Source organism: Coregonus clupeaformis, chromosome 1, assembly GCF_020615455.1.
Source record: "Coregonus clupeaformis isolate EN_2021a chromosome 1, ASM2061545v1, whole genome shotgun sequence".
Lineage (NCBI taxonomy): Eukaryota > Metazoa > Chordata > Actinopteri > Salmoniformes > Salmonidae > Coregonus > Coregonus clupeaformis.
The window spans coordinates 64,488,951-64,502,115 of record NC_059192.1 but is presented as its reverse complement, the minus strand read 5'-3'; the positions used below and the strand labels follow the sequence as shown (position 1 = coordinate 64,502,115).

The 13,165-nt window shown below is 42.0% G+C and overlaps 1 protein-coding gene across 6 annotated transcripts in view; it reads right to left on the bottom strand.

Moving 5' to 3' along the window:
- LOC121571763 (reticulon-4) overlaps positions 1-12,415 on the bottom strand; it is a 52,248-nt gene extending 39,833 nt beyond the window's left edge. The window contains exons 1-4 of one of the 6 annotated variants that reach the window (XM_041883441.2): positions 11,710-12,413; positions 2,612-2,665; positions 1,643-1,831; positions 29-1,378 (exon numbers count right to left, since the gene is read on the bottom strand). In XM_041883441.2, the coding sequence (XP_041739375.1) occupies positions 29-1,378; positions 1,643-1,831; positions 2,612-2,665; positions 11,710-12,214 (2,098 nt within the window). In that variant the 5' untranslated portion in view covers positions 12,215-12,413. Of the gene's footprint in view, positions 1-28; positions 1,832-2,611; positions 2,666-11,709 lie in introns of all 6 variants that reach the window. The other 5 variants (XM_041883431.2, XM_041883448.2, XM_041883456.2 and 2 more) reach the window with 5 other exon arrangements.
- Between the last annotated feature and the right edge of the window lie 750 nt (positions 12,416-13,165).

Here is a 13,165-nt window from a genome sequence, read left to right as displayed (position 1 = left end):
TGGTGGTGAAATTCCATGTGGAAATTACCTGCTTCGGTGCGCAGGTTGGGCATCGGAGCCATTTTGGGGCCCTCTGTGTCCTTGGCGAGCATCTCCGGTTTGCGAACAGGTGAGTGGATGAGAGGGGCCTTTGAGGCGGGACCTTTGATATCATCCTTCTCTAGGTCTGCCTTACCCTTCTGGGTGAGTAGGAGGTAAGAGCTCTGACTAAGAGATTCTTCTTTAACTTCTGGGGCTATATTTGCAGACGCCACATCCTTCAGCCCAAAGCTCATGTCATCTTCATCCATACTAAGCGCTGTTGCCTTAGCAAACTTGGAGCTATCTAATGCTTCTAGAAACTCATCGATCACACCCCTGGGGGGCCTCTCGATGAACTCAAACTCTTCAGAGGAGACTTCCGGCTCAGAGATCTCCTCTGCTCCCTCTGGCTCTTCCACTTTCATGTCATTCTTCTCAGACTCCACCTGGAAACTTGCTGGATTCTTGGCCATTGCCTCCAGAACAGGGGACAGAGAGTCTGCTGAAGGACTCTCAGAATCAGAATCTTCAGGGGTCTTTCTAGTCTGGAAATTAAGAGGCTCTAATTTGTTCACCATTTTGGGTGAATCTTGACTGGAAAACATCCAATCTTTTTGTTCTATCTGGACAGGTGGTTTGCTCTGGGGTGTAGTCTCTGCCTCCTTTACAAGGTCAAAGGCACTAAAGCCTTTATCTTCAGTCTTCACCTTCACAGCTAATCTTGCTTCGGTCTCCTCAGTCAGCTCCTTCAGCAGTAAAGCTTTGGAATCGAAAGCAAAGGGATTTGTTGCTGACAGAGTGACGGGGACAGTGGGTGACTCAACCATCTTCCGGATAGGAGCAGGGCTCGGCTCAGTGCTTCCTTCAGAAGAGCCAGAGTCCACTTTGTCAGGGTTCAAAGGGAAGGGCTTTAAGATATCTGGAAGAGATGGTGGAAGTGCCGAGTCCTCGCTCTCTTTAGGGGTGGTTGAGAACTGATTGAATGGCTCCATGAGCGATTCCGCAGCCATCTTGACAGACTCATACATTTTTGTTTCATCATAATAGGATGGTGGGCTGCCATCTTGTGGGTCTCCAGCCTGGCCATACTGGACCAGGTCTGGGGTGGGACTCTCAGACATTTTAGCTGCCTGGCTGTCAGAGGTGATATCCCCATAATGGGAGAACCCAGCATCTGCTACAGGGGAAAAGCCCTGGAATGGATTCTTCTTCACCTCAAACAGTAAGTCACCATCATCTGATTGGCCAAGCATATCTGGCTCATACCCAGAGGAGCCTCTGGAGGCTGAGTCCTTGGAGAACGTATCCATGGAGGCCCTGGGGTCTTGAGAAGCTAAGAATGGAGAATCCCAGTGCTCTGTTGGGTTAGAGGAGGCAGGTGCAATGTCAGATTCAGGGGTCATCAGGGGATTATTAGGGGACTGGGAAGGAGTAGTAGACCTGACTGAGCTACAAAGCTGCTCTTCAGGAGAGACCACACCACTGTCTCCACACAGAGACTTGGACCCTACATCGCTCGCGGGGCATTTTTTTGTATCATGTTTACTTTCAGTGTAGGTAGCAGTTTCTAACCCTTTCACAATAGCCTCATCACTCTTACAAAAACCTAATCTGGTGTTACCCTCTTCATCCCAAGTCATATCCTTGGTCAGTATTTTGGGAGTCTCAGTAGAAGGCCAGGAGGAGAAGCCCAATGGAGCAGATGTTGGATTTGGACTCTCTGACAAAGAGAGGTCTTCCAGAGAGTCAGGAGAGTGAAGACGAGAGAGAGGGGAGATGGAAGCAGGGGACTCACCCTTCTGCCCAAGTTCTTGAGTAAAGAGGGAAAATGCAATACATCAAGACACACGCCATTCCTTCAGCGCTAGCAAGCCATGCCTGGCATGCCCTGCCAGCAGTCTGCAGAGGTGAGGTGGTGTTTCCCATCAGTGATCTCAGAGGTATACCGAAATAGTCTCTTTTTTTTATTTTTACATGGGAGCAATCAATGAGGGGAATCATCACAAACGTTTAACTATAAAGTTAGTGTCTTCTGTCTTATCTACTGTAAGTGGACTTTGGTCACAGGGATTCACATTACAGGATCATACAAACAATGTTAGAGCCTATATTTATTTGTTAGTTACTTAAATGCAAATACTATGTAAAATATTCTTAAAGGCCCAGTGCACTCAAAATGCAGTTTTCCTGCGTTTTATACCATATTGTACAATAGCTGATAAAACACTAAAAGTGTGAACAAATTTGATCAGTGTTATTTTCTGATAGTTGCTGGTTGAAAATACAATTTACACAGGACCTTCTAATCATGGGATGAGTTTCGGCTTGCCTGGTGACGTCCCCATGCAGTAAATTAGGTAAATGTTGCTAAAAAGCTATTTGTTTATTTTTTACCATTTTAATTGAAAACTATTACAGTGAGGTACATAATTGATACCAAGAAATTGACATTACTATAAAAACAGCTGCATTTGGACCTTTAACAAACTTGGCATGCATATCAGACAGTCAAAATGTAATTAAGGTGTAAAGGCATGAACTGAAAAGAGAAGATGCAGGAGGACAAAGACAGCCAGGAAAAATAACTTGCCTTTTGGGAATTGCATCAGAGGTTGAAGCGGAGCAGGAGGAAGAAAATTGTCATCTGAAAAAGAGACAGTAGCACAGGGTGAAATGGACAATGCCAGTGGCTGAGAGGACAGAAAACACCAGGGTAGAAAACAAGAAACACTACAATGGTGTGAAACAGACCCTAACATTGGGCCTCTTTACACTACTTTGACAACAAACTAGGTCCAGGAGAGATACTTGTGTAGTGTAAGAGATGGATCTAGATTCAAATCTCTTTAAGAGCTCTGTCACACGACCTCCGGAGATAGTGTGGGGGACATCTACACCACATACAGTGGGGTCTGAAATTGACACCTTTGATAAAGCTAAACAAATATGACTATAAAATAAATAATTCAAATACTGAGCTATATTGTATGCTAAAAAAGGGGAAATTATATTTGTATACTAATACAGAGAAAGAGGTTTTGTTTTAAATACCTCCCTGTCGAGGATAACGGCACTGAGCCTTTCTAAAATGTTTTATGGAGTTGGATAACACATTGGGAAGGATCTTAGACCATTCCTCCATACAGAACCCTTCGAGATCCTTAGACTACGCTTAGACTGCCGTCTTCAATTCAAGGAAGGCCCTAAAAATGTACTCCAACCACCCAAGTCAGACTTCTCTCTGCTATTGCATGGCAAGCGGTACCGATGGACCAAGTCTGGAACCAACAGGACCCTGAACAATTTCTACCCCCAAGCCTGCTAAATAGTTTTAGTTAAATAGTCAGCCAAATAGCTACCCGGCCTATCTGCATTTACCCTTTTGCTCTAACTTTGACTCAGTAAACAGCAGCGTATGTGTCATCCGTCACTTTATTCCTAGTTATATGTACATATCTACCTCAAGTACCTTGTACCCCTACACATCGACTCGGTACCCCTTGTATATTGGCCAGTTATCTATTATGTGTTTTACTTTTCTATTGTCTCTCTGCATTGTTGGGAAGGGCCCGTAAGCATTTCGTTGTTAGCCAACACCCGTTTACGAAGCATGTGACAATTTTGGGGGGATTTGAAGTTTATGATGCCGTTGACCTGGATGCCCCAGGACCAGTGGAAGCAAAATAGACCCATATCATGAAAGATCCACCACCATATTTGACAGTAGGTATGGGGTTATTTTCTGCTTATATACAGTACCAGTCAAAAGTTTGACACAGGTACTCATTCAAGAGTTTCTTTATTTTTACTGTTTTCTACATAATAATAGTGAAGACATCAAAACTATGAAATAACACAAATGGAATATGTAGTAACCAACAGTGTTAAACAAATCAAAATATATTTTTCAAAATCAGCCACCCTTTGCCTTGATAACAGCTTTGCACACTCTTGGCATTCTCTCAACCAGCTTCATGAGGTAGTCACCTCATGTCTTCACTATTATTCTACAATGTAGAAAATAGTACAAATAAAGAAAAACCCTGGAATGAGATGCGTCCAAACGTTCGTTTTTTAAAATGGGTACCCAGCTACCTTCAGACTAGACCTGTGGGCGTCCTAGAGCAAAACAACCGACATGTACGTGTTCGTGAGAGACTCACCTTTCCATACAGGGGTCATATTAGTGTGTAGCCCAAACTTTTCGGACGCTAGACAGAAGTTTGCAGATCGGCTGTACCGACTTCAGACGAGCAAAACAGAGAACACCATAGTGTTCGTGAGAGTTCTTTCCATAGAGGGGTCATAATAGTTTGTAGGCCAAACCGTTCGGACGCTACAGACATTTCCGTTTCATGAGAAGACCGATTTTCAGGATGTCTCACGGTCTGACAAAAACTGCTCTAGCTCTGCCACCTTTCACCACAGACGCGGAAGTACGACACTGCCGGATGTGGGTTAACCCCCTAGAGTCGATTGATGCACCGTTGCTTTAATCTAAATAAATTTTAAAAAACTGTCAATTTAAACTAGACATGTTATTTAGTTGCATGGGCTACATCTCAAGCCACCACATCCACCAGTGTCGCACTTCCGCATCTCCGGTGAAAGAGCTATAGCGGTGTTTGTCAGCTCATGAGACATCCCGAAAAAAAAAAAAATTGGTCTTCTCGCGTAAACGTCTGTAGCTTCCGAACGGTTTGACCGATAAACTATATGGAAAGGGGAGACTCATGAACATGATGTGTTCTCCGTTTTGCTCTACGACCCCCACAAGTGTCAGGAGACTCGGCTAAAATCGGTACTGTCAATGTGCCAACTTCTGTTTGGTAGTGTCCTAACCGTTTGGGCTATAAACTAATGGGACCCCACTGTAGAAAGAGGATTTGCTCTACGACCCCCACAACTGTCACGGGACTCGTCTGAAGGTAACGGTACAAAAAAAACAAATGGATGTATGTAGGTAGTTTTGTGCTTACCCCCCCCCCAAAAGTGGTTAAATGTGTAAAAATAAATATACATTTTTTCCCCCCTGCGTTTTTTTATATCTCCTAGATTTAGGCCAGTTCAAAACCTTGTTTCTTATGATTTATGTTTGACTGTCCTTTGCCATTTATGAATGCATTATTCAATCCGTTTCTATGGGCTTCAGTAGTAAAGGCCAAAATAAATATTTTATTCAATAATGTATTTGATACCTAAAAAGGGGTCCTAAAATTCTAATAGCTAAATGATCCTTGGTATGACCATCTTAAAACAATTCCATATGTTAGCTTAGTAGAATTTAAGAGGGCAGTCCATAAGCGTAGACCAGGGATAGCAAGGATCTGAAAGGATTCTGTATGGAGGAATGGTCTAAGATCCCTTCCAATGTGTTCTCCAACTCCATAAAACGTTTTAGAAAAAGCCTCAGTGCCGTTATCCTCACAAGGTGAGGTATTGAAAACAGGGGTGTACATTTTTAGCCCAATCTTTGAGAAGCAAAAAATATTACTTGTTTAACAAAATCCCATTCTCTGAGCAATTGTATAGAGTAATTTCAAAAATATTTCAGCATACAACATAGCTCTATTTGAATTATTTATTTTAGTCATTTTTGCTCACCTTTACATCTAGACAAACTACGCCTACTCTTCGGACTGGGAGATCTGGGGCTAAATCATGTGTGCCTACTGCGCTGGCCAATCGGATAGCTCAAAATTGTGCCTACAGCTTCCACAGCAAGTTCGATACCAGCCTACCTGAGATTTCATCACTTTTAAAACCTTGACCAGAGTGAGACTCAAAGAATACAGCAAAGAGATGCTGTTTTTATGAGTGAGTTCATGTCTGTTTTTATTCAACACTATTACAAAAGCGCATCTCCCTACTTCCACTCATGCTGCAATTAATGAGTAGCTAAGTGTATCAATAGCCCTGAGTTTTTATTATTAGCGCCTAGTCGTGTCTATTTTAATATCAAATAATATTTCACCTTCTCTGGTCAAAGGAACAACATGAATTTGTGCATGAGGCAGGTTCGGTGCGACTCGAGTTTTTCGCCATCAGGTGGAAGACCGTCGCCTCACTCTGGTCAGTCTCACCAGAGGAAAGGAAGGAGAGCAGGGTCCGTGAGAGACTGAACCGTCTGCTGCGCTCTCCCTCGGCTGAGACTAACGCAGTGTTCAAAACAACTGGGAACTCTGAAATCTTCAACTTCTGAATTCAAGGAACTCGAGCTCAGATTTTCTGACCTGAAGATCACTGACATCATGACTTTAAATATAATACGGTCTGAGAATAACAATATTGGCAGACCAGGCATATTGCCAATATTCTGTGATAATGTATTAGGCCTACTGCACAAACCTTATTCCTACAGAACTGTTTTTATTGATGATAATTTTCATTGAAGTCAAGTTTCAACAACAACAAAATTGAGCGGTAGATCTCTGCTTGTTTTTGACTGCAAAAGTGATCTTGACTCTGAAAAGGTTGGTGACCATTATACTATGGTATGCTAATAGCTGCACCCATATCCAAGGCTAGTGTAAACTGAAGTTGCAAATCTGATATTGAAGAGAGATTGATCTCACTAGACATATTCTACTAAAGTAAATCGACCCAGTGTGCCACATTGCGGACACCCTCTGTAAAGACTGACAGCTTAGAGCATTCAAGATGGGAATAACTTTCAGGCATGCAACAAAGAACTCAGGGAAGAAGGTCATTAGTGTCAGAATGAAGAATTTCCTTTTTAATGTAGCAGCATGAAGATCAGCCTTAAAAAAGGAACTAGGCAAAATAACAGATACAAATTAGACCTAGTAGTCATTTCCTGATCCAAGTACAATTATTTTTTTTACAAAACCCCCAAAATAAACTCATAATTCCGATTGGCGACAAGTTCTCATGCAAATATTCTAGAATCGTTAAAAATAAATATCAGAATTTTCCCACCAAAATTGTTGCAGATAAAAAAAAAATCAGTGTGTGAAGACGTAGTGCACACAAAATATAATTTTTTGCTTCAGTGTTCATGTACCCAATAAAAATCTAAAGTTCAATATGTTTCCATCGCATTTTCAACTCTACCGATAGTCTTGTCAAAAAAAACAACACTTGTGTTAAATAGAAAATGTGCCTACTGTGGTCTTGGCACCTGCGCTTTAGCCAACAGCTTGCAGATACAGTGCGGGTAGGCTGTGCAGGTTGGCTATTTTGATTTTTTTTCAAACTGCATTCAAGCACGTCACCAGATTAAGACCCTTGTTATTTATTGGAAAGCAGCATCAAGCGCACCACTGTGCATTTTCGCCACCCTGTGAAGTTCATTATAACTTATTTCATCTGTAGCCTAATAAGCTGCATGGTTTCCCGAGTCGTAGTGGGAGGACCACACACACTATCACATCACTCCAAATGTAATTCCACTATGATGGTTATTAAATCAATATTTAATAACCAATATTATTAGTTTCCGCCGCCATTTCCCACATAATTGAAAATTGTCTAACGAACAAATGATCTGTGCCCATTTTTTTTACTACGCAAACTTCTTGTTTCCATCACAACTGCCGTGATCTTTTTTCTTTTATACGATATGACTTTACTCACATAAAAACGTGGTTAGTAATCTTATTGCATTTCTAAATTAAGCAGCAAAAATTTGGTTCAGGCTTTTGTCTAGGCTATTATATCTTAGACAACATACAGTGGGGAGAACAAGTATTTGATACACTGCCGATTTTGCAGGTTTTCCTACTTACAAAGCATGTAGAGGTCTAATTTTTATCATAGGTACACTTCAACTGTGAGAGACGGAATCTAAAACAAAATCCAGAAAATCACATTGTATGATTTTAAAAGTAATTAATGTGCATTTTATTGCATGACATAAGTATTTGATACATCAGAAAAGCAGAACTTTTAATATTTGGTACAGAAACTTTTGTTTGCAATTACAGAGATCATACGTTTCCTGTAGGTCTTGACCAGGTTTGCACACACTGCAGCAGGGATTTTGGCCCACTCCTCCATACAGACCTTCTCCAGATCCTGCAGGTTTCTGGGCTGTCGCTGGGCAATACGGACTTTCAGCTCCCTCCAAAGATTTTCTATTGGGTTCAGGTCTGGAGACTGGATAGGCCACTCCAGGACCTTGAGATGCTTCTTACGGAGCCACTCCTTAGTTGCCCTGGCTGTGTGTTTCGGGTCGTTGTCATGCTGGAAGACCCAGCCACGACCCATCTTCAATGCTCTTACTGAGGGAAGGAGGTTGTTGGCCAAGATCTCGCGATACATGGCCCCATCCATCCTCCCCTCAATACGGTGCAGTCGTCCTGTCCCCTTTGCAGAAAAGCATCCCCAAAGAATTGATGTTTCCACCTCCATGCTTCACGGTTGGGATGGTGTTCTTGGGGTTGTACTCATCCTTCTTCTTCCTCCAAACATGGCGAGTGGAGTTTAGACCAAAAAGCTATTTTTGTCTCATCAGACCACATGACCTTCTCCCATTCCTCCTCTGGATCTTCCAGATGGTCATTGGCAAACTTCAGACGGGCCTGGACATGCGCTGGCTTGAGCAGGGGGACCTTGCGTGCGCTGCAGGATTTTAATCCATGACGGCGTAGTGTGTTACTAATGGTTTTCTTTGAGACTGTGGTCACAGCTCTCTTCAGGTCATTGACCAGGTCCTGCCGTGTAGTTCTGGGCTGATCCCTCACCTTCCTCATGATCATTGATGCCCCACGAGGTGAGATCTTGCATGGAGCCCCAGACCGAGGGTGATTGACCGTCATCTTGAACTTCTTCCATTTTCTAATAATTGCGCCAACAGTTGTTGCCTTCTCACCAAGCTGCTTGCCTATTGTCCTGTAGCCCATCCCAGCCTTGTGCAGGTCTACAATTTTATCCCTGATGTCCTTACACAGCTCTCTGGTCTTGGCCATTGTAGAGAGGTTGGAGTCTGTTTGATTGAGTGTGTGGACAGGTGTCTTTTATACAGGTAACGAGTTCAAACAGGTGCAGTTAATACAGGTAATGAGTGGAGAACAGGAGGGCTTCTTAAAGAAAAACTAACAGGTCTGTGAGAGCCGGAATTCTTACTGGTTGGTAGGTGATCAAATACTTATGTCATGCAATAAAATGCAAATGAACTACTTAAAAATCATACAATGTGATTTTCTGGATTTTTGTTTTAGATTCCGTCTCTCACAGTTGAAGTGTACCTATGATAAAAATTACAGACCTCTACATGCTTTGTAAGTAGGAAAACCTGCAAAATCGGCAGTGTATCAAATACTTGTTCTCCCCACTGTATTTGAAAACAGTATTTCCCCCTATCAATCCTTGAGTCCATCTTTTGGGCCTAACTGGTTGAGACATATGCCTAACATCCTTGACAGACACACCTAAGCAGAGCATTAGGAGAGGGTTGTCGAAATCACAGCAAGAGCACAAATTCAAATGAAGACCATTTAATCAAAATGTGAAATGTTTAATAGCAAAAATCTTTTTGTAATTTGAATGCTATGAGCTCCATTTTAGCCAAATCACCAAAATGTAACAATTTTCTCAATAACCTGTAGATTAAGATGTCTTGGAATATTTAAATAGGACAGAAGCAAAACATGTGTTTTCAATGATTATGAATGCAACAATTGAAAATCACAAGTTGCCATCAATTTACAATGGCTCTGAATACCAATTGTCCAATCATAAAAATAAAAATAAAGAGATCACGCATCCATTCACCAAAAGCCAGAAATATCACATTACAAAATTAATTTGTTTTGCATTGATTACTCCAATCTAATGATTATTCAGATTAGACCAGTTTAAGACCGGTTACCTCTAGTCTAGGTTCCAGCGTTGAAGTACATCTAAAATTGAACCAATAGATATTTAACATTATTAGCTATAATGAAATCCAAGTTGCTTGAATTTTCTATCCACCTGTTCTGCATAGGCTAATAGTCAATGACTTGAATACTGTTGTTTTGTGGAACCTAAAAATGTAGGCCAACACCTGCTCCACTCTGACCATGAAAGAGCTGCCACATTAAATGTCATATGTCTGAGAGGAGGCAAAGAAAGCTAATGGCGGACACAGACTGCAAGGAAGCCATGTTAACTCTAGTCACAAGTCAATATGAGACATGAGAAGGGGGCATTATAGGACATTATAGTTGTGCAGTTATTAACTAGTGGGGTACAGTATTGTAGGCCTAACATTAATGATAGTCAGTGTGGCACATGATTGAGAAACTGAGGTCTAGTTAACCGGACACCATAGCAACTACAGCACTGCGTGTTAGTGTTCCAATTTAAAAAGTAGACCACTACAAAGTCAGAAGTGATTCAGTGCCCTAGTAGCAGCTAAATCCAGCTGTGATGGTATTGATACACGCTTAAGCATGCTCATCTAGCCCTTCCTAGGATAGCGAAAATACACATCACAGAAAAAACAGAGGGAGCAAACCCACAAGGACCGTCAGAGCTAGTACGCCCATTTCCTGGACGTTTTTAGCATCTCTCCTGCAGTAAGGTGGTAACCCAAATTATTGCAGGAAACCGAAGTAGAATATAAAGCATGTCTGCCCTTCCAAAATGAGAAGCATGTCTATATTAGTCCGAAGGCAATAGTCGGTCCTAAAGAGATTAAATGGAATGTCACTCAACCAGGTCTTTGTAATAGTCTCCCAACCCCGCCCTGCCCATCTGGCCTCGCATGTCTGGGAAAGTGCTTAGCTATTCTAACAGAAAAGAACATTTGAGATTAAATTCGCGTGCGTTAACCAAGTTACAAAATAACATTGCTCCCAAATAATGTCTGACTTGACCCGAAATTGAGATAATAAAAACACGTCATTATCCAAAAAGGTGAATGGTTGACAGAACGGGAGATTTGAGGGGTGAGAAACCAATTCCTCGTGGGATATTTTTTTTTTTAGCTATCATAAAAATAGTTTGCTTCCATTAGGTAGCTAACGTTACCGTTCATGGAAATAACTATGTTATTTTGGGATAAACAACTAAAACAGGGAAGTGGACGATTTTAGATTAGATTCCTTTGTTGTGACTAATCCAAGCCATTTTGACTGAGTCAGAACAGAGCGTGCTAGCTTGGTTTGCGCAACCACAAACCAGGTCGGAGCATGACAGTCAGAATTAATCTAGTATGATTAACCATTGCATGTTATGTATTCAAACAGCACCGATGTATCCTTTTAAATGGAGTCGTTGAAATAGGTGGTGCAATTCTGCCAGTTCATTGTATCAGCTAACTAACGTTAGCTAGCTTCCTGCTGATGACTTGTGTCAAAACTGGTGGGCTGCATCATCTTTACAAAGCCAGCTATCTAGTTATCCATAAAAAAAATTAATTAGGGGGGGCGCTTCAGAAAGGTTAGCTAGCCTGCCACCTCTACCTGCCTGTGTGGAGTATCTGGTTATATCTAGCTACCAATGCAGTGCCGAGCCGTGCGCAACAATGTCATGTTTTCCAAAAATGGTTCATGAAGGTTGCCGCATCAATCCCACATACGCTAACTAACGTTACCACACATTAGTTCGCTGGCTAGCCAGTCAACGGCGATGAAGTTAGCAAGCAAACACTGAAACATCTATTTTAATAATGCTTTACCAAGAGACAGATTTTAAAACCAGATGATGATCTTTAAAATACCTAAATTATTGACTACTCACGGAATGGTGCTGGAGGAGCCGCAATCGCTTCTTTCTCTGGAGCCGCTTCGGGGAGCACTTCCACTGGAGCTGCTTCCAATACTGGGGCCGCTTCTACTAGTACTGGACCTGCTTCTTCTGGAGCTGTTTTTGCCGGGGGATATGGTCTGATGAGTTCTGGCAAAGAGTCTGCATCCAAACAATTCAGAATCACTGGTGCTGGAATTATTTCAGCCACCTCTTCCTCTGATAGAGTTGAATCTGGAATCACCTCGTGTGTCAGTTGTGTCGTGGCATCATCTGTAGTGGTCAGTGGCGCTTCCTCGTCCTTCGTAAATTCGATTATATCCTCAGGGTACGAAGCCTTGTGCCTCTCAATAGCATCATGTGCTCCGCCAACTAAGTCTACAATATCATCGTCGTCAAATGTAGCTGTGGCCTCGTTGTCATAATGATTCCCGTATTGACTGTATCTACTCATTTCGTCTTCGGTTGTGGATGATACGACTTGCTCACAGTCTTCCATCTAACTGCCGGTTGTCTGCGGATAAAGTTAGTCCTTGAGAGCAAGTTAACAAAATAACTCCCAACACTCAAAAAATCCACACAAAAAAACTCCAACAAACAAAATCCCCTCAGGCTTTGTTTGGGTCCGAATAAACTACCCTTAGAAAAGTGCGACTCGACCACTGCCACCGAACAACCAAATAGCTCGCGTGCGTCGCTTACTACGCCTAGCCCCTTCACCAAAATGTTGAAATAGAGAAGCAAGAGTTGAGTGACCAATAACTACCGAATACCCCCTGAGCGATGCCACCTGTGACCAATAAGGTGTTGGGGAATCTCTGCATTTGTTAACACCCCTTTCTCAAACCTGGCACAGTGAAGGGATTCGATTATCTGGACCGGGTTATGTGTGTGAGGAGTTTATACCGGGTGCAAAGTGATCGCATTCGTTTTGCCCCATTTAAAGCCCACAGCGAAAACAAAAGTGACGTGAAGCACGTGGAGTAATGAGTACAATGCTGGGGTTTCACATGCAAAAGAGATTGGTTAAAAAATTATATTTAAAAAAAACGCTTTATCTGCCTTCCCAATGAAAACTGTATTGGTCCGTTAATATAGGACTAGTAAATGCCAGTGCACTACTTCTGTGAGAAAGTTTTAATTTTTTAAATTAATATATATATATTGTCTGATTTTTCAGGGGGCGCTGCAGCACCCTCAGCACCCCTTCTTCCCGCAGGCTATGGTGTGATGAAGCATGGGAAGCTGTATAAAAACAGAATAAGGGACTATAACATACTTGCTGTGCGTGCATTGTGCATCTTTAAGCCATGGTTTAGATGGTGGTTTTAAGATGCACTATGCAGAAATCGGTCCGCCATTTCCTGGTTGCAAAAATTCTAATAGTTCGCTTAATTTCAGGTACTTACCATGTTTCCATCCAACTATTTCTAGCGGTTGAATTACCTGA